This window comes from Euleptes europaea, chromosome 1 (assembly GCF_029931775.1).
Source record: "Euleptes europaea isolate rEulEur1 chromosome 1, rEulEur1.hap1, whole genome shotgun sequence".
NCBI lineage: Eukaryota > Metazoa > Chordata > Lepidosauria > Squamata > Sphaerodactylidae > Euleptes > Euleptes europaea.
Genome location: NC_079312.1, coordinates 114,546,452 through 114,565,226, shown reverse-complemented (window position 1 = coordinate 114,565,226; position 18,775 = coordinate 114,546,452). Strand labels below are relative to the sequence as shown.

At 46.8% G+C, this 18,775-nt stretch overlaps 2 protein-coding genes across 2 annotated transcripts in view; one reads left to right on the top strand and one right to left on the bottom strand.

Moving 5' to 3' along the window:
- Positions 1 to 7,208, top strand: part of LOC130476142 (transforming growth factor beta receptor type 3-like) — a 31,831-nt gene extending 24,623 nt beyond the window's left edge. The window contains exons 9-14 of the mRNA XM_056848019.1: positions 1,537 to 1,716; positions 3,456 to 3,773; positions 4,390 to 4,522; positions 5,141 to 5,215; positions 6,220 to 6,360; positions 7,204 to 7,208. Of these exons, the coding sequence (XP_056703997.1) occupies positions 1,537 to 1,716; positions 3,456 to 3,773; positions 4,390 to 4,522; positions 5,141 to 5,215; positions 6,220 to 6,360; positions 7,204 to 7,208 (852 nt within the window). The remainder of the gene's footprint in view (positions 1 to 1,536; positions 1,717 to 3,455; positions 3,774 to 4,389; positions 4,523 to 5,140; positions 5,216 to 6,219; positions 6,361 to 7,203) is intronic.
- A 10,754-nt stretch (positions 7,209 to 17,962) lies between these two features.
- Positions 17,963 to 18,775, bottom strand: part of EVI5L (ecotropic viral integration site 5 like) — a 41,548-nt gene continuing 40,735 nt past the window's right edge. Inside the window, exon 19 of the mRNA XM_056863127.1 lies at positions 17,963 to 18,274. Within this exon, the coding sequence (XP_056719105.1) occupies positions 17,963 to 18,274 (312 nt within the window). The remainder of the gene's footprint in view (positions 18,275 to 18,775) is intronic.

The following is an 18,775-nucleotide window of genomic DNA, read 5'->3' as shown; positions in this document are numbered from 1 at the left end:
AAGGTTCCTCTGCCAGTGCAATTTTTGAGGGGGCAGAGATGGAGGGCCACAGGGATTCCCTTGAGTGCAGACCTACAGTAAGGGGTTAGAATCATAGAGTTGGAAGGGACCACCAGGGTCATCCAGTCAAACCCCCTGCCCAATGCAGGAAATTCACAACTACCTCCCCTCACACACACACCAGTGACCCCTACTCCATGCCCAGAAGATGGCCAAGATGCCCTCCCTCTCATGATCTGCCTAAGGTCATAGAATCAGCATTGCTGACAGATGGCCATCTAGCCTCTGCTTAAAAACCTCCAGGGAAGGAGCACTTACCACCTCCCGAGGAAGCCTGCCCCACCAAGGAACTGCTCTAACTGTTAGAAATTTCTTCCTAATGTTTAGATGGAAACTCTTGCTTTAATTTCAACCCGTTGGTTCTGGTCTGACCTTCTGGGGCAACAGAAAACAGCTCAGCACCCTTCTCTCTATGACAGCCCTTCAAGTACTTGAAGATGGTTATCATATCCCCCCTCAGTCTTCTCCACATCAAGCTAAACATACCCAGCTCCTTCAACCTTTCCTCATAGGACTTGGTCTCCAGACCCCTCACCATCTTTGTTGCCCTCCTCTGGACATGTTCCAGCTTGTCTACATCCTTCTTTAATTGTGGTTGTTATGGAGGTATGACGCTGCTTTGTATGTAGTCAAACTTTGGATCCCTCTGGCCCACTGCTGCCTACTCAGACTGGCAGTGGCTCACCAATATATTGGGAAAGGTTTTTCCCGAGACGCTTCTTACTGGGGATGCTGGTAGTATTGAACCAGGGATCTCCAGGCCAGGATTCTGCAAATAAGATTATTGCCTTCGACTTCCCATGCAGACACTCGCCCTTCAAGCGGGTGCAGAAGAGAGTGATGAGGAGGATCAGGGGCCTGGAGACCAAACCCTATGAGAAAAGGCTAAGGGAGTTGGGAATGTTTAGTCTGAAGAAGAGGTTGAGAGGGGACATGATTGCTCTCTTTAAGTATTTGAAGGGCTGTCAGAGGAGGGCAGGGAGCTGTTCCTGTTGGCATCAGAGGACAGGACTCGCAACAATGGGTTTAAATTGAGGGCAGAAAGGTACCGGCTGGATATTAGGAAACGTTTTTTACAGTAAGAGTTGTTCGACAGTGGAATCAGCTACCTCGGGAGGTGGTGAGCTCCCCCTCACTGGCAGTCTTTAAGCAGAGACTGGACAAACACTTGTCAGGGATGCTCTAGGCTGATCCAGCATTGAGCAGGGGGTTGGACTACATGGCCTGTATGGCCCCTTCCAACTCTTATGATTCTTGAGCCAAGCTTGTAAACACTGCTTTTAATTTAGGCAGTGCACAGGAAATCTGGACTGCCGATGAGTCAACTGATGTCACCTTTCTTGATTCTCAGCACTGGGAAGTTCTGCTCAGCAGCTGGTCTCTGGTCAAGATGCTCAAAAGCTCTATTCCTTAAGGCCCTCCAAAGGCCTGGCACATCATCAGTGTCAGAGTACAGGCCTCTCCTCTCTCCTGCAGGTTTCCTGTGTCTCACCTTCCTCAACTCAGGCCTCTCTCCCAGAAGCTACTAAGGCCTTCCAGGATCTCCCCTTTCACCTTGGCAATGTCCTGCTCAGCCTTGAAGTCTACAACTCTGAGGCCTTTGCCAAACAGCCAGGACCTTGTGTGGTCTCAGCGAACAGCCGAGTCTTTGTGGAGGTAAAGCTGATGTTGAATCTGCCGGGATTGTCTTTTGATGCAGCTGTTGGGCTCCCAAAATGAGCTTGCAGGGAGGAGAGTGGGTCCCCAAACTAGGGGGAGCAGGTTTGGTCTGTGTTGGCCATCACATTGTTCTGTCTGCACAGTTTGCTGGCACAATAGATAACTTATGCAAGTGTTGTCAAGAGACAGAACAATATGAGCGGCTTTACTTTAGGGTTGCCAGGTCCCTTTTTGCCACCTGCGGGAGGTTTTGGAGGCAGAGCCTGATGAGAGCAGGGTTTGGGGAGGGGAGGGACTTCAATGCCATAGAGCCCAATTGCCAAAGTGGCTATTTTTCTCCAGGTGAACTCATCTCTATCGGCTGGAGATCAGTTGTAATAGCAGGAGATCTCCAGCTAGTACCTGGAGGTTGGCACCCCTATTTTACATGGTGTTTAACAAGTGATGGAAAGGGTGAGATGGCCAGCCTTTCAGCATTAGGGCTCCTATATGTTTCATAGTCTCGCAGGTAAGGGAATTCTGGGAGATGTACACAGTGAGATGACAAGATGCAACTGCAAACTTTCCTCATCTATTAACTAAGGCAGTTCATGAGAGGGAGGGCATCTTGGCCATCTTCTGGGCCTGGAATAGGGGTCACTGGGGGGTGGGTGGGAGGTAGTTGTGAATTTCCTGCATTGTGCAGGGGGTTGGACTAGATGGCCCTGGTGGTCCCTTTCAACTCTATGATAAACTATTAAAGATGTTGTTGGAATTCTGGTCATTCCTGCTATATGACCTTATTCTTACGAAGGACTTTCCAACTTCTTAGCCCACTCCTAAAGAATGAAACATCCAGTTGTTTAAGAACCCCATAAATAGTCAACAAAACAAGGAAGCAGATGATAAACCTAAAAACGATATGTAACCAGTGTCAAAAAATCTTAAGCCACCACAAGAACCTTCTGCTTGTGAGTAATCTAAATAATGAAAAATTGCACACTGCCACAAGTGTGTGGATGTTGTGATTCTGCAAGAGCAGCACGTGACACTGTTGAGACAGAACTCTGTACCCTGAGAAGCTGTTTGTTTTATTTATTTTAATTCATCCACATAATACCTTAATACATGCTTGAAAGTATGAAATCAGACTGTATCCACGGTTGAATGAAATGTCTGATTGTTCAGGGCAAGCTTGCCGTGGCCTGTGGAGCAGGACAGAGAAAACGGCTGCAGTTTGGTTCGTGGCAACGATAAAGTAAAATCCAGTTTGATACCGATGATATAGCATCTCCATGTGGACTTTGCCATATCATAAATGCTTTTCAGAGCCAGGCAGTTTCTCCTCAGGATAAGAAAGGTGCCAGGAGAAAGAACTCTGTTTCATTCCCATGCCTGGCACGACTGGGTGGGATCTAATTAGGGTTGCAATTTGCCAACCTCCAGGTACTAGCTGCAGATGTCCTGATGTTCTGCTATTACAACTGATCTCCGGCCGATAAGAGATCAGTTCCCCTGGAGAAAAGGGCCACTTTGACAATTGGACTCTATGGCATTGAAGTCCCTCCCCTCCCCAAACCCCGCCCTCCTCAGGTTCCACCCCAAAAACCTCCCGCCGGTGGTGAAGAGGGATATGGCAACCCTAGGTGTAGTAGATCAAATAAAGAAGAAGTGAAGCAACACTTCTATGGGGGAAGGAGGGTATGTGGAAGAATTCTGTGTTTTCAAACCAGATGCTGTTTTCGTCTTCTTCTCAGGCTGCGTTGGCTGCATACGACTTGTGCCTTGGCTTCACCATCCGGCAGTGCTTCCTCTCTCCCTTCTCAGATGCTTCGTCATCCTCTCCGTATGTGCTGATCCAACATGGTTGTGCGGCCGACGCTTGGGTCACTTTGTCAGGGTCTGAGCAAGCAGCCCAGGGCCACAACTTACCTCCAGGATATCAAGAACGCCAGCGGCTGAGTTTCGTGCTCCAGCCCCTCTTCAATGACTCCATTCAGTTCCTGCACTGCCACCTGACACTATGCAGCAGAGAGCCTTGGGACCCCGCCAAGCCGAAGGGACCAATCCCCAAGGTCTCTGACTTGTTACACCAAGGAGTGGCTGCTGATTTCTAGTAGATATTGGTTGGCAGGACACTGCCCTTATCTAGTGTCAATGTCATCAGAGCCCTTACTGCTTAACAAGACTATGTCCTGACTGGAGAGGAGTTAGAGACCCTTGAACCTAACCTTCTCCTGGGCTTCCCCAGGAACCCAGATGCTCAGTGGTAGAGCATCTGTTTGGCATCCCAAGTTCAATCCCTGGCATCTCCAGTTAAAGGGACTAGGCAAGTAGGTGATGTGAGAGACCTCTGCCTGAGACCCTGGAGAGCTGCTGCCCGTCTGACTAGACAATACTGACTTTGATGGACCAAGGGTCTGATTCAGTATAGGCAGCTTCATGTGTTTGTTCCCATTGAAGGGCAATGCCTGGAGGAGGTGAGAGTGAAGGTCCTTGAATGGGTTGAGGAGAAAGGTTCTTTGGACAGGGTTTTGACCCGAAAGCCCTCCTGTTAGTTTGAGGTCCATCTGAGATTGTCAAGGAGGAAAGAAGGCATAAAAATAAATAAAGGATTATGTGAGGTCTCTAGGACCAGCCTGTGATGGGGACATGGCACTCTCTTTTTTTTGAAGCAGGTTTTTGTTTCAGTGCCAGTCTGACGACGAGGCCTGCAAGCGGGGAGAAGAACTGGCCAGTGGACGCTTCCAGCGCACCATCTCAAAGCCCATCATAGTGACTGTGGAGGTCCCACCCAGAGCTGCAGCTCCAGATCTGAGACCAGGTAGGAGCTCGGCAGAAATTCTCAAGCTGAGCAGGGAAAGGGGGAGGCCTCATAACACACCGCTTCTGTTTTCATACTGGATAGCATTGACTATGCTTGTGGTGAGGGGGTCCCCTTTCACATGAACACATGAAGCTGCCTCATACTGAATCAGACCCTTGGTCCATCAAAGTCGGTATTGTCTGCTCAGATCGGCAGCGGCTCTCCAGGGTCTCAGGCCAAGGTCTTTCACATCATGTACTTGCCTAGTCCCTTTAACTGGAGATGCCGGGGATTGAACCTGGGGCCTTCTGCATGCCAAGCAGATGCTATACTTCTGAACCACAGCCCCTCCCCTAAACCAGTCAAACCGGAGAGTGGAAGGAAGAGGCCATGATGTAGGAGCCCTCCCTGCTGTAGACTTGTGACTGTCCAGGAGCCCCACCTCTATAGAGGCTCAGTCATGATTCCGGTCCAACCAAGCTTGACACTCAGCCTTCAGCTTGTCTGCACTGAGAAGCAAAGGGGCTGTGCTGGCAGTAGAATTCAGCCCCCTGTTTCATGGGGGTGGGGGTGCTTGCTACTTGCAAATTCTCCTGTTTCCTATCACCTTCTTGACTTTGGCGTCCTTTTCTGTAGATCGTTTCCTGCTCACCCAGCGGGGAAAAGCACTGAAGGATGTAAACCACTCGCTGAAGACACAGCCTGTCCCAAGTAAGTAGCGTGCTATGCTATCTCACTGACCTCGTTTCCCTGGGATCGGTTCTCTGAGAGGTACAGAATCAAGTCCTCTTGCTTTGCAGCTTTGTATGTGAATGAAGTCTAGAGGGCATGGCACTAATGCCATTCTCCGAGGGTCACGAGGGTCTCTCTCCCTGCTTCTGGAAGACTCCTGGAACAGGTGCAAGAGCCCTCATCCTGTGCCAGCCCTACTTAGAGCCTTGGCCCATCTGCTCCAACAGCTTTTCCTAGACATAGAAATGGAATGAATTTTTCCCCACGTATGCATGGTGTAGTGGTTAAGAATGGCAAACTCTAATCTGGCGAACTGGGTTTGATTCCCCAGTGCTACACATGAGCTGCGGACGCTAATCTGGTGAACCGGGGTGGTTTCCCCACTCCTCCACATGAAGCCTGCTGGGTGACCTTGGGCTAGTCACAGTTCTCTATGAACTCTCTCAGCCCCACTTCCTCACAAGGTGTCTGTTGTGGGGAGAGGAAGGGAAGGCGATTGTAAGCTGGTTTGAGTCTCCTTAAAAAGGTAGAGAAAATCGGCATATAAAAACCAACTCTTCTTCTCTGGCAACAGAGAGGAGCTATTAATGGAGACAGCACAACATCTATAGATTCTATAGGGCCTGTAAGATGGGAGTTGTTCCACCAGGCATTCCATTGAGGGCAGTTGGGGACAATTTTCTACCACCTATTAGACATCCCACCTGTTTTTGACAGTGTTGTGCAGTGGTTAAGAGCGGTGGTTAGGAGTGGTGGACTCTAATCTAGAGAACTGGTTTTATTTCCCCACTCCTCCACATGAAGCCAGCTGGTTGACCTTGGGCTAGTCACAGCTCTCTTAGAGCTGTCTCAGCCCCACCTACCTCTCAGGGTGCCTGTTGTGGGGAGGGGAAGGGAAGGTGACTGTAAGCTGCTTTGAGACTCCTTAAAGGTAGAGAAAAAGTGGGGTATAAGAACCAACTCTTCTCTTTCTTCCTCTACAGCCACAGCTACCCCACAGCTGCAGCTCCCAGCGGTAGTTGGCATCGCCTTCTCAGCCTTTATCATCGGCATCTCCCTCACTGGTGGGCTCTGGTTCATTCATTCCAAGACAGGTGGGTGCGAAGCTGCCCACAGTGCCACAGGTAACCACTTCTTTCACTTAAGCATCCCAACTCACATCTATGTAAACACAGTTAATATGTTATAATGGGTTTTGCCTAGTCGTTTGATCCCCAAAGTGTGTTTGCATGCTGTGTGGATGGGAGAGTGTGCGTTTTTAAAGATCCTGCTCACTTTGGTTTAATTTTGCTTGCCTCAGTCTTCCACAGCCACCATTTTGCTCACCTCATGGGAGGGCTCAGGTAAAAAAAAAAAAAAGTAACAGCTAGATCGCTACAGTGCTATAATGACCTATCCCACTTCTGATATCATGGAATATCTTTATATTGGATTAGGGCATGGAGGATATTCATGTAATATTCGGGCATCCCACATAGCAAACTGTTTAGTTTATTAGTATCTTGAGAAGCCTCTTCGAAGGAGGCTACGCACAGAAATAGGGAGCTACGGACAGCTGGATGCCCAGAAAACAGTAGGGTAATAAATACATTCACAGGAGCAGTCTTCCCATAACAGGAGTAAAGGGACATTACGCCACGGCCACAATCCAACAATTCCTCTGAATCCCCAGCTTTCGTTTTAAATAAGCAAGTCTAGCTGTTTTTGTTACAGAGACACCTTTCTCCATATATTTTCATAACCAAAAGAGCTACAAACTTAATTTTAAAATAAAAGAAAGCTGGGAATTCAGAGGAACTAGTTGATAGTGGCAAACAGACCATTACGACAACGTAGAGATCTAGCAGGTGCCTTTTTTTTTTAAAGCCCTCTGGCATGGCAAAGGGGAAATGCAGGGGAAATGGTGGCTGGTGAAATGTCCACACTTTTTCCTTACAAGTTTTATTCACACTTTTCTCCATTCCCAGTGTGAATGCCTTTGCACGTAATAAGAGTTCCACATAATAATAGTTCTCCGTTTCCCCGTCACTGCTGCCGTGAATGCCTTTGCATTCCCGGCAGCAGTGACAGGGAAACGGAGAACTCTTATTACGTGGCTGCAGCTGTACCCTGCTTATGCTTATAACAGTGGTGTCCAACTATGTTTATATAGCAGATAAAGGTAATATCTACACTAAAATCATACTGGCGTTTATATTTAACTGGCTTGGCCTCCCTTGAGGCATGGTGTGGGTGTCTGAGAATACTCTGTTAGCAATCCTTGCAGCCTTCCCTTCTCATCAGCTGGGCTGGACTGAACAATGGTCCTATAGTAGGGTTGCCAGGTCCCTCTTTGCCACTGGTGGGAGGTTTTTCAGGTGGAGCCTGAGGAAGGTGGGATTTAGGGAGGGGAGGGACTTCAATGCCATAGAGTCCAATTGCCAAAGCAGCCATTTTCTCCAGGTGAACTGATCTCTATTGGCTGGAGATCAGTTTTAATAGCAGATCTCCAGCTAGTACCTGGAGGTTGGCAACCCTACGCTACAGCATGGGGAATGCAAAAGCTGGATTTGTACATGCAGCTTCATATAAGCAGTGCCCCTCATTGCTCAAGCACTAGGGTACTTCTTAGCCTATGTTAAGTCTCTCCATGCCAGGATTGTTGCTTGTGTTGCCTTAATGCTCACCTTTGGAAAGCATGGGTACCCTTAATTAACATATGCAAATGGATAACCAGTGTTTTTTATTCACCTGTGGGAGCAGTAAAAACCAAGATGTTGGGAGGGGAAACAAAGGGGCAGTAACTTTGCATTTTATATCCTTCCCTCCCCACAAAATTCTGAAGAAACAGCAGTTCCAAAGGCCCCGGCTGCTCCCTCAGCTCCAACTGCGGCTGGCCCTGCACGTGGTTCTCCGCCCTAAGAGAGCGCTTTGGAACACAGGTATCTGTTGGCAGGAGCACCGGATCTGGGAGTTGAGCGACGGCTTAAAAAAAAAAAAAGAGTCAAATCTATTCCAGTTAGTTCTGTTTACTAGAGATTAGCTTGAACACATATTTTAAAATTTAATTTTATACAAAAAAAAAACCCTCCATCTGAAATCTGGCATGAAGAACAATAAATCGTGTAACGTACTAAGAAAAACGAATTGTGTGATAAGATCATGATGCACAATAATGAAAGCATGTTAATTAAAAAACAACAACACCCATCTGGAATTTCATAGAAGAGGGAGGGGGGAATAAGCAATTGGGAACTTCCTATCCATTCTGACCCAAATTTCTCCCTCCATAATGGTCTAAACTAGGATAGGTTCCAGCAGGCAATATCCTGCTGTCTTTGTTGTTTTATTCTCTTTAACTGAGGCTCACATGGCCTTAGCAGTCCCTGTCACCTAGAGGGCTGTGATTGTCCTTTGTCCCCATCAGGACATTGAGGGCTGTGCCTTTTTTTTTTTTTAAGTACAAAGTCACATGAACACATGAAGCTGCCTTATACTGAATTGGACCCTTGGTCCATCAAAGTCAGTATTGTCTACTCAGACCGGCAGCGGCTCTCCAGGGTCTCAGGCCAAGGTCTTTCACATCATGTACTTGCCTAGTCCCTTTAACTGGAGATGCCAGGGATTGAACCTGGGACCTTCTGCATGCCAAGCAGATGCTCTACCACTGAGCCACGATCCCTCCCATCTCTTCCCTTGTGGCTGGAGACTGCCTGATTCTTTTGAAGCGAGGGTTGAGTAGAAGCAGCCAGAATGAAACACTTAAAAGCGCCACTAGTCGCTGTTTTGGGGTAACCTCTGTGAAAATGGCTTTCCACAGGAACATGGACGTGCTTTCATGTAACTTCTGTACCTTTGGATGAAGCTTGAACACCATGGACCACACTTCCTAAGAGTCAGAATGTTATTGCAACATGCAGGGATTAAAATGCATTGTACTGAAAAGTGGCCCTCTGCAGTTCTTTACATTTCAGATTAAAAGGCTTTCTTGGGGTCACTTTTGAAAACATTCCTCGCAATGCAGCAGCATCTTCATTTGACAAGTTTCTTCAGTGGAAATGGGCTGGAGGATGTACCAAAAGATGCAGGAAGAGAGGGGGATAGCAAACTGGGGAGAGTGGAAACTGTGTTTCTTTCTAGCCATGCTGTCTTTTTTTTTCTTTTCAGGCTCTTGTAATTTTTCTTCTGCCAGTGGCCAAATACCCATTTCAGTGTACCTGCTTGTACCAGAGACTCTCCGGCTGAATCCTCATGGCTTCAGACTTTGCTCCTGTGTGTCAATGAACTGCATCAATACTTTTCATCACTCTCTAAGCATTAGTTTAAATGCGTAATTCTGGTTGCTGATGGTAGCTGTCATGGGATTCTGTTACTTGATCGGGACAAGCTGCCTGGAGAACTGTGCCTGTTCCTTCGCAGAGCGGCTCTGCCTTGCTCCTCTGCGGGGTGGACATTGTGGAACTCCTCTGCTCCAATCTCTGCAAAATTATATTGCATTCCACTGCTGTAGAACCAGTTCGCCATGACTTTGCCCTTGCTGGCAAGCTGTTCAACTGTGCAATGCCTTGCAGTCATACTTATGTCTGTTTCAGGAATGGCCGGGGGATATTGTGCTTGGTTAATGGTCCTCCTAGGGAGTGGAGACAAAATATTGCCAGGTTTGCTTCCTGTCTGATTATCTTGATGTGGGATGCAAGTGTTAAATTTGATGTGCCTAGTAAGTAAGTACAGGCTGCTCAATTTGGCAAGGCAAGAAAGATCGCTGGAAAATGCAAAATTCAGCTTTGGCAGACAGATGTCATGCTGCAAATTGCGCTGCCTTTCATTAAACATCTGTGCAGCCAAATTGTGAAACTGCACAATGCCTCCTTCACTAGACGTTAAGAATGCTACTGCTTCAACGCTTCTCGTGTCCACGTGGGCCAGATTGGCTAGGGCAGGATGTCAGTGTCTCTGCTTCTGCTGTTCTCAAGAGGTTGCATGGGGACAGCAGGGCCATTTTTGCATGGTAATTACCAGCACGTTCCAGGCTGAATTGCCCTGCAGACTTTTTTGAATTTTGCACGCTGAACCGTCATTTCGGAAGTGACTGCGAAGCCGGCGCAGACCTGCTTCGCATTACAAAATAGCCCACTTAACGCAACCTTTTGTGTTTGCTCCACCGCTACGAAGAATAACCAGAGGGAACCATGCAAAACAACAGCGGCGCATTAGCTATGCACATGCTAATGGCTATGCAAACGAAAGAAGGAGCAGGCGAGTGGGGGTGGGTGGAATTTCTCCTTTTGCGTTGGGACCGTGAATAGGCATTTTTAAAGTCGCATTTTAAAAAAGAGCTTTGAACGAGCATCAAAATTGACCATGCATAAATGGCCCAGGAGTTATTCAGAAAGCCAAGCTCATCCTTTCTCCTATAGTGCAGTGTTTATAGTCCCTATAGAAATGGCCTGTTCCACCCATAAACAACATCTCTGCCAGCTGTTTTGCAGGAGGCTTGACATTATACACCCTTCACAAAAAATGCGATGTCACAGAGCATCTTCTGAACCTTAGAACTTGGGTTCTCCCAAGCTGTCAGCTGACGGAAGGCCTGTGAATGAATGACAACTCCTGAAAAAACTTTAATCACTGTAATTGGCATCCAGAACTCAAATAAGTAGTTCATTCATTGCCAAATTTGGCATTGAGTTACCTATTTATCCTCTCCCTTCCCTCCTTATACCTGGGACACACACATTTTGTTCTTTTCCTTCTCCCAGTGCCTTCAACAGCCCTCCCTCCTTCTCCCTGCCCTACAAATGCTGGAACCACAGAATTATTAAGACAGTGTAAATAGTTTATTGTTTTGTTTTAAAGTACAGGTATTTTTTTTGTACAACCGTTTGTTTCAAAATGGGCATGGGAAGGACAGAAGTTATATTCTGAGAAGCAGAGAAGGGATACTGATAACATAGTTACATTGAACACATAATTTAAGAAACAGTTGGGGTTCCTCTGGAGACAGTGCCCTTTTAACATAGAAAACAAAAATGCATGGTGACCTGCATATTCCTTTCGGGCAGCCAGCAACTTATTGTTTGCCAGTATCTAGTGTTCCTGCTGAAGACAAAGTAGGAGGCAAGTCAACATACTATGACACCATGGGGCCGACTCTACCTTGGGGTCTCTGTGTGGGACAGGCCCAGCCTGGGTACAGTTCTGTTCCAAAAGCGTCATGTAGCACTAAAGGCCCCATTCCTGGCTTTCAATCAATCATGTATTTTACACCTGCTAATCTCCTCCTGCAAGATGGCCAGAACGAAGGCCAGATTTCCAAGTGGGCAGAAGCCAGGAGCAGCTCTGCCTGTGGCTGATCTCTAGCATCTGGGGGACGCAGGCTATGTAAAACATTCCTGCCTCTCAGAGTCTATGTCATAGGCACCAAGAACAACTTATGTGTTTCTGGATACTCCTGGGTTTGATGTGGCACATGTGGCACATTAGGGAAAGTCCTAGAGCCCCCACCCCCAATTCTATGTAACATTTTATTCCAGGGCTAGTAACCAACCTGTGACATGATGCAGTTACCTGCTACATTTTGAACATATGAAGTTGCCTTCTTCCAATTGCACCATTGACCTGTCTGCTCTGCTGGCAATGGCTCTTTGCCCATCACTTGCTATGTAAGATCCTTTAAGTGGAGACACCGGGAATTGAACCAGGAACCTGCACTGAAAGCAGGTCTGCTTCCCTGAGCTACAACCCCACCTACTTTTCCCCAGATAAATTCCCAACCCAGAGCAAGAGGTTTTTCCCCCAAAACTAACAAGAATGTAGTGTAATCGGTTTTAGTCTGTGTCTAGAAAGGTACTACCTAAATAAAACACTGCAAGTTCCTTTCTTGAACCTACTGACCTTATCCAGATTGGCTAGAGCAATCCTTTCTACCCAGCTAAGCCCTCATTCCAGTGATTTCTACTAGTCAACCCTAAATCTGGTAATGTTAATCGCATCCCCTCTCATAAATAATTCTGTCATGCTGGGAAGCAGCATATTGACACAACGCTATGAAGAAGCCTATTTGGAGCAGGCCCAGATCTTCAGTTCCTTGGGTATTAAATGGTTTTCTCCACTAAGACATTGGTAATAATTAAAAAATGGGAACTGATTACGAAGACAAGCCTAGGGTCTAAGAGGTTCTCTACCTAGCCTCGCAGTGGCTTGAATCCCACTGAAAATTTCCGCTAATGGAACGGGTTCCATTCAGTGTAGCATGATTTCTCCATCTCCCTGCCCCCTGTAGCCCAAGATGCCCCCTGAGCTTCTGCTTTTGGAAGACATGGGGACTACCCAGGAGCGGCAGGGGAGAGGTCAGCGAAAACAGTGACAATCAACCCCTTTCTATCAGCAGAAATGATCAACAGGAACCAACCCAATGTTGCAATATAAAACCTAACACTGGCTCGGGGAAATGCTTTGCATGCTAAGGGGGGGTTAGTTTTTGCCTCACTCCTTGTGTATTATACAGGTCCTCTGTACTTATACAAGTGGCACAATGTGTCTATGCAAACACAGGTCCTTTCTTTATCCTCCCCCCTGAGTGTGTGTGTGTGTGTGTGTGTGTGTGTGTGTGTGTGTGTGTGTGTATATATATATATATATATATATATATATATATATATATATATATATATATATATATATATATATATATATATATATATATTAAAAAAAGAAGGGCAAGCCCAATATATATATGTATATATATATATCAGCAATGTCATAAGCACCAGTCAATATGTACCCACCACTGCCAGCTTTCCCCTGGTATAAATAATCTGCTGAACTATTATTTCAAAGCCCTGGGACAATTAAATGTACATTTATGTGGTGTGACGTGCCAGCACTATCCAATCACCTCCACTAGTCTGAAAATGTCGATATCCACCTTCACCCTGTGATCAAAGGCTAAATAAACTAGGCCTTAGGAAACATAATTGTTTCTTCTAGCCCCCACCTGCTATTCTACTCTGTCCATTGGGGCATACTGTACTTGTATTTTGTGCAATGGGGCTTGGAATAGGAAGGGCCAGCCCCAATTTAGTGTAATTAATTAACCGGGCGCCACCCAGGGTGGTTCACAGTAGTTAATTCAGCATCCCCTGCTTCTACAGAAGTGGGAACTGTGGCACAAGAGAAGGGAATGGATGCATTCAGAATACAGAACGACTAGAAGTCATGTCAGAGCTGGAAGGAGGAAGCCTTCCCCGACCCCCAGCCTAAACACAGCACCACATTGGTTTCCCTCCACAAAGAAGGGGCGGGGGAAACTACTATTAAAGTGCAAACTGAACTGTGCCAGTATCTGTAAAAGAGCACACACGTACGAGCCTCTGACTTACCCTGCCCAGGAGCCTGTGCTAGGGCCAGGCTGTTCGAAGACACTGAGCCAGATGGGTGGCTCCATCTTTTCCAGGACTCAGTTCCTAATGGCACACAAAACAAAACTGCAGCCAATGGCCACGTAAGGTTCAACTGTTACCTGATGACCCTTGTTATTGAGAATACTGAAGGGAAACAAGTATATCCCATAGAACCCCTAACGAAAGCGGAGGAGAGGTCTGTGCAGACTTACGGTCAAGAGAAATAAGTATGCTTCTGAGAGTGGAATGTACAGACGTGCACATTTCTCTGCCTCCCATAGTTTCTACTTTCCTGGATACACGTGACTTCCCTTTACTTCACAGCACTGAGTGGCTAAAGTATTTGGCACCTTAGTTTGGAAAACCGACACTTGTACACGAGTAACTCGCAAAGAGAAAGGAAAGAGAAGAAAGCTTATAAAGAGCGACTGCATGTAAGAAGAACTGGCTTCACCCTTTGCAATGTATTTCTGCAGCTAATAATATAATTTCAACAACATGACAATGGCAGAAACCCAAAGGATGGTGGTAGTGGTGAATTCTCTGCTTTGTGATGGCATTCACATGAACATCTACTAATTTATGGGCTCTGGCTGGGCAGAAAGCCCTTGCCCCCAAACACAGGCGAGCACAACGATGCTGGAGAGAGAGTGCTTCCGCAACTAGTCTGCCTGGCTCCATGTTTTTTTGCCAACATCTCTGCCACAGCAGCAGTTTGTGTTGTAGTCTGTGTTTGGATACATGCAAGAGGCCTGTGCTTCCAAGTACATACTTGTCCTTTCTGAAGCCAATTTAGCTAATGACTATTTTTTAAAAAAACCATTTATCTAATATTTTTCCTATTGTCTGGATGCAAAGGGGACTATTTTTAAAAGTCAGAAGGTCTTAAACAGCACAACAACACAACAGGGATGCAATAATGTGAGCAGTTACTGTTGAGTAGTTTGGTAGAGGACAAGTGTTAGAAATTTCACTTGAGTCAGAGTTATACTAGAATAAACCTAAGGTAAGGCCTGAGTCAGTAAACTGAGTTAAAGTGTATTTGACATTATATTATAAATTCCCTACACTAAAACAGGCTGAGGAAGGAAGTTTGATACTGTCTCGCAAACACGTTCCGTTCCCATTTACTCTAGTGTAAATCTGACACACTCAAGTCAAGAGGGGGTGGGGGGAGAATCGCTCCAGATTTAGGAACAGCAGGGACAAAAAGGTCTTCCTTTACAGTTAAATGTCGGAGGCAGCAAGCATTCAGGTAGCACTTCACAAAAACAAATAACAGTTGCTAGGGAATTATGCACAGACTGGCAAACAGTTTCACAAGCCATCCAACACGGCAACTAGTAAGTAACAAAGAAATGTGTCAGGCTGACACGAGCGGATCAAAGCAACGGTTCTGGTTGAGCTCCTGCTTGGACCACGTATGATGCTGCTGTCCTCTGGGGGACACGGAAAAGGGGCAGGAGGGAAATCACAGAAATTTGGCAACACGGTGCAGCATGAGTAGATATAGAGCACATCTATTAAAATATGCAAGTTTATACCAAACTGGAACCTTTTCCAGGCATGTTTATATAAATACACATATAATACTTTAGGACCACTCGTGTGGTAGACTGTAGGTGGTGAGTGCGGATTTGTCCTGCTTCTGCAACACTAATGCTGGCTTAATCTCACCAGAGGAGTCCAAATTTCAGGAGGTAAAAGTGACTAACAACATTTGCCCTGTTGATAAGAAAGGCAAAGCTTGGGGGGATATCTAAGAATACCTTCTTCACTGTAAACCAAATAAATGGCAAAGCCCATGCCAAGGGCAGAACCATGAAGATGTCGGTCAGAAATTATGTGAAACCAACCAGCCAACTGAGACCACTGCATACATCACTTTGTAACAGCATGGAATAAGGAATGTGGAACAAAAATGTGGAGTGGATGAGGGAAAGGGAAGATCAGTGTCAGGAAAGGCTTCCCCTTCCCTGAAGGTAGAAACAGTCCCCTTCCCAGTTGGTAACCCAGCTGGACCAATCCACAGAAGGTTTCCACCCCCCAATGGATGGAGATCTGGCCAGAAGATATTAGGATGGTAACCCAGCTGGACCAGTCCACAGAAGGTTCCCCCCGCCCCCCCATGGATGGAGATCTGGCCGAATGACATCAGGAGAAGTTGGCTACCTCCTCAGCTGTCGTTCAGTTTGGCACCCTCCGCTGTGAAACCTTGTCCTGCTCCTAACGCCTGTCAATCCATGCTTAAGAGTTTGCAATGATGCGCTCCTACAGACACCTTGCAAGATTAAGTACTTTGTACCGACATGCCCTTCAGATCTCTCGAATCAGAAGACAACACCAACTGAGCATCTTGCATTTTGCATAGAGCTGCCTGGCTCTTGCTTCTTTTTCAGAAGGGACTGGGACCTTGGCCTTCCTGCGGAGTCTGGAAATAGCACCAGGTCTTAAGGGAAATGTTATCAGAAGATCGGTTTTACTGATCTCAACCTGTGACTCCATCTTTTAAGGGGGAGGGGTCAGAATAAAACGAGCAGGGTTTGGTTCTGTGCCTTGAAAAACGAGAGGAAAAGGCTACGGATATCAGTCACAGAATATCTCTGGCTGATACAAGGCAATGTCATATCGTGTTCCCAATGCGTACTATTCCCAGTGCAGGAGAGGATCATTACGAGGAACACTAAAAATATTTTTCAATGAGATCATGGCTGGTTGTGGATTAGGGATTCTTTATTCACCCACTCTTTTCAGTTGGGGTATGTCGGTGTTCCCTAGTGCCCAATGAAGGATAGAAGATAATCTTGTTGAGAAGCTAAAGTTTTCCTCCCCTCCAAGTAAGAAGAAGAAGAGGGCTGTTTCTGCAATGAGAGGTTGTTTTTTTTGGGGGGGGGGCAGAGCCTACATATGATTCCAGCAAAATTATGTTTCCCAAATATGGTGCTGATAGCTAGTATGCATGGAGTGGGGGGCAGCGTTTGCTGTGGGCTCAGGAAGGGTCAAGCACCCCTTCCTCAGTGATCCTCTCCCGTAAGGGCCCTCCTCCTCCATATCAGTAGACAGAGCCAGATTCCCAATATTGGCTTCATAACCCGTAGTTCCACCATGAGAATCTGGGTATTTCTATTTTCTAGACAGGCAGGATCAGATGTCTGGGCTTCCTGCTATCCCCATCTCTTCACTTGCTAGTTTTGTTTGCTAACAGGGAAGCATTCTTCAAGCTACCCTCTCAGGCATTTCAAAATTCAGCCACCTACTAAAGAAGGAACTGATCATACCTTTCTTGTCCAAATAAAATCTGTTATGGAGTGCTTTGGCTAACTTCGGCTTGCCTAGAGAAGAACAGGAATTTTGCAGGACCTGTTTTTTTGAACACAGTATCATAAAGGTGGGGTTGCAGAAGAATATGAACCATCCCATCCAATTCCAAGTAAGGAATTGTGGAGGAACTGCTACTTATTATCTGTTGTAAGTCAGCAGCCAAATCCCTTCTTCAAACAGAATTAGAGCTCAAGGCAAAACTGAGCCATAGAAAAGTACCAATGTGTAACACTTCCCTTACCACAATTAAACAGAAAAAGATGCTGTATCTTTAGCTACAGAAGCAGTTCCATGGCTGCTCCATAAAAGCCCTCAAGATCACTGAACTTAAAGCTTTATGCCAAGCTCCTCTCGGGGAGCCGGGCTGGCAATCACACAGTATAAATAAATAATATATGCAGAAACAAAAATATAATCTCTCTCTTTCTCTCTAGAACCCAATCACCTCTTCAGAAGTGCACTCCTCTCTCTCCTCTTCTTGGGGCTGAAAATGACAAGTATGGAGGCCTTTCAAGCTTCTCTGTACTCAGGACAGCAGAGTAGAGGGAAATGTATAAATAAGGGAAGACTGGATCCCTCTTGTCTCTCCAAGCGCAGCAAAGACAGAGATAAATTACAACTGGACTGCATCGTATGGAACCAATGGCATCGTCGCTGCCGCTGTCCCTTGGGAGTTCTCGGACGCGCGAACCCTTTGAGCGTGTGAGAAGAACGAGAAGGTGTGGCAGCAGGAGGTGGTGGGGGGAGTGAATGAGTATTATACATGGATTTGGATTTTAAATTACCAATGATAACAGAGCTGGAAAAAAGGCAGTGCGGACAACGAACAATGGAGATGGTCCGTGTAACGCAGGCCAACCGCCAAACTGTCTGTTCCCTGTGCCATCATGGGGGCCTGATCCTCACTGGATAGGAGATTCAGAACGCACCTCGCGTGATCTGTCCAGAACCCCTGATCCCTCAGCACAGCGCGGCCGGAGGACGAAGCGCCTTCTGTATGGAGCTGAGATGGTGGCGTCTCTCCTCATTTGCTCAGGGCCTCGGCAAAGATGATCTCACCGTTGGGCTCGGCGGCGGAGGCAGGATCGTCCGGGTCGCTGTCTGTGGTGCCGTCGCTCTCCTTGCCGGAGCTCTCAGCGCCCCGTAGGAAGCGTGCACTGTGGGGGGACAGTGGGTACAAGACGTCCTGCAAAGCACCCACCACCATGGGGCTGGTCAGCAGCTCTTCGTCGGAAGAGTGCAGCGAGTCATCGTCTACCGCCAGGTGACTAACAATATGGATGCCGTCAAAGCCCATGGAGTCCTCAAAAGGCTTTGGCCCCTTCATCAGTCGGATCTGCAGGGAGACAGAGAAGTGGCAGTAGGGACAGGCACGACAGAACCCGCGCAGCTTTCCAATAATTTGGAGGGACGAACAGGTTGAAATTAAACCAGAAGAGTGTCCGTCTAGACATTAGGAAGAATCTTCTAACAGTTAGAGCGGTTCCTCAGTGGGACAGGCTTCCTCGGGAGGTGGTGGACTCTCCTTCCTTGGAGGTTTTTAACCAGAGGCTAGATGGCCATCTGTCAGCAATGCTGATTCTATGACCTCAAGCAGATGATGAGAGGGAGGGCATCTTGGCCATCTTCTGGGCATGGTGTAGGGGTCACTGGGGGTGTGGGTGGGTACTTGTGAATTTCCTGCATTGTGCAGGGGGCTGGACTAGATGACCCTGGTGGTCCCTTCCAATTCTATGAATACAGAGGAAGAGTGCACCACAGACAGGGTGGGCAATGTCTCCTGTAAAAAAAATGCACTGGAATAACCATGAGCAGTGAATAAGGTGCTAACAAGATC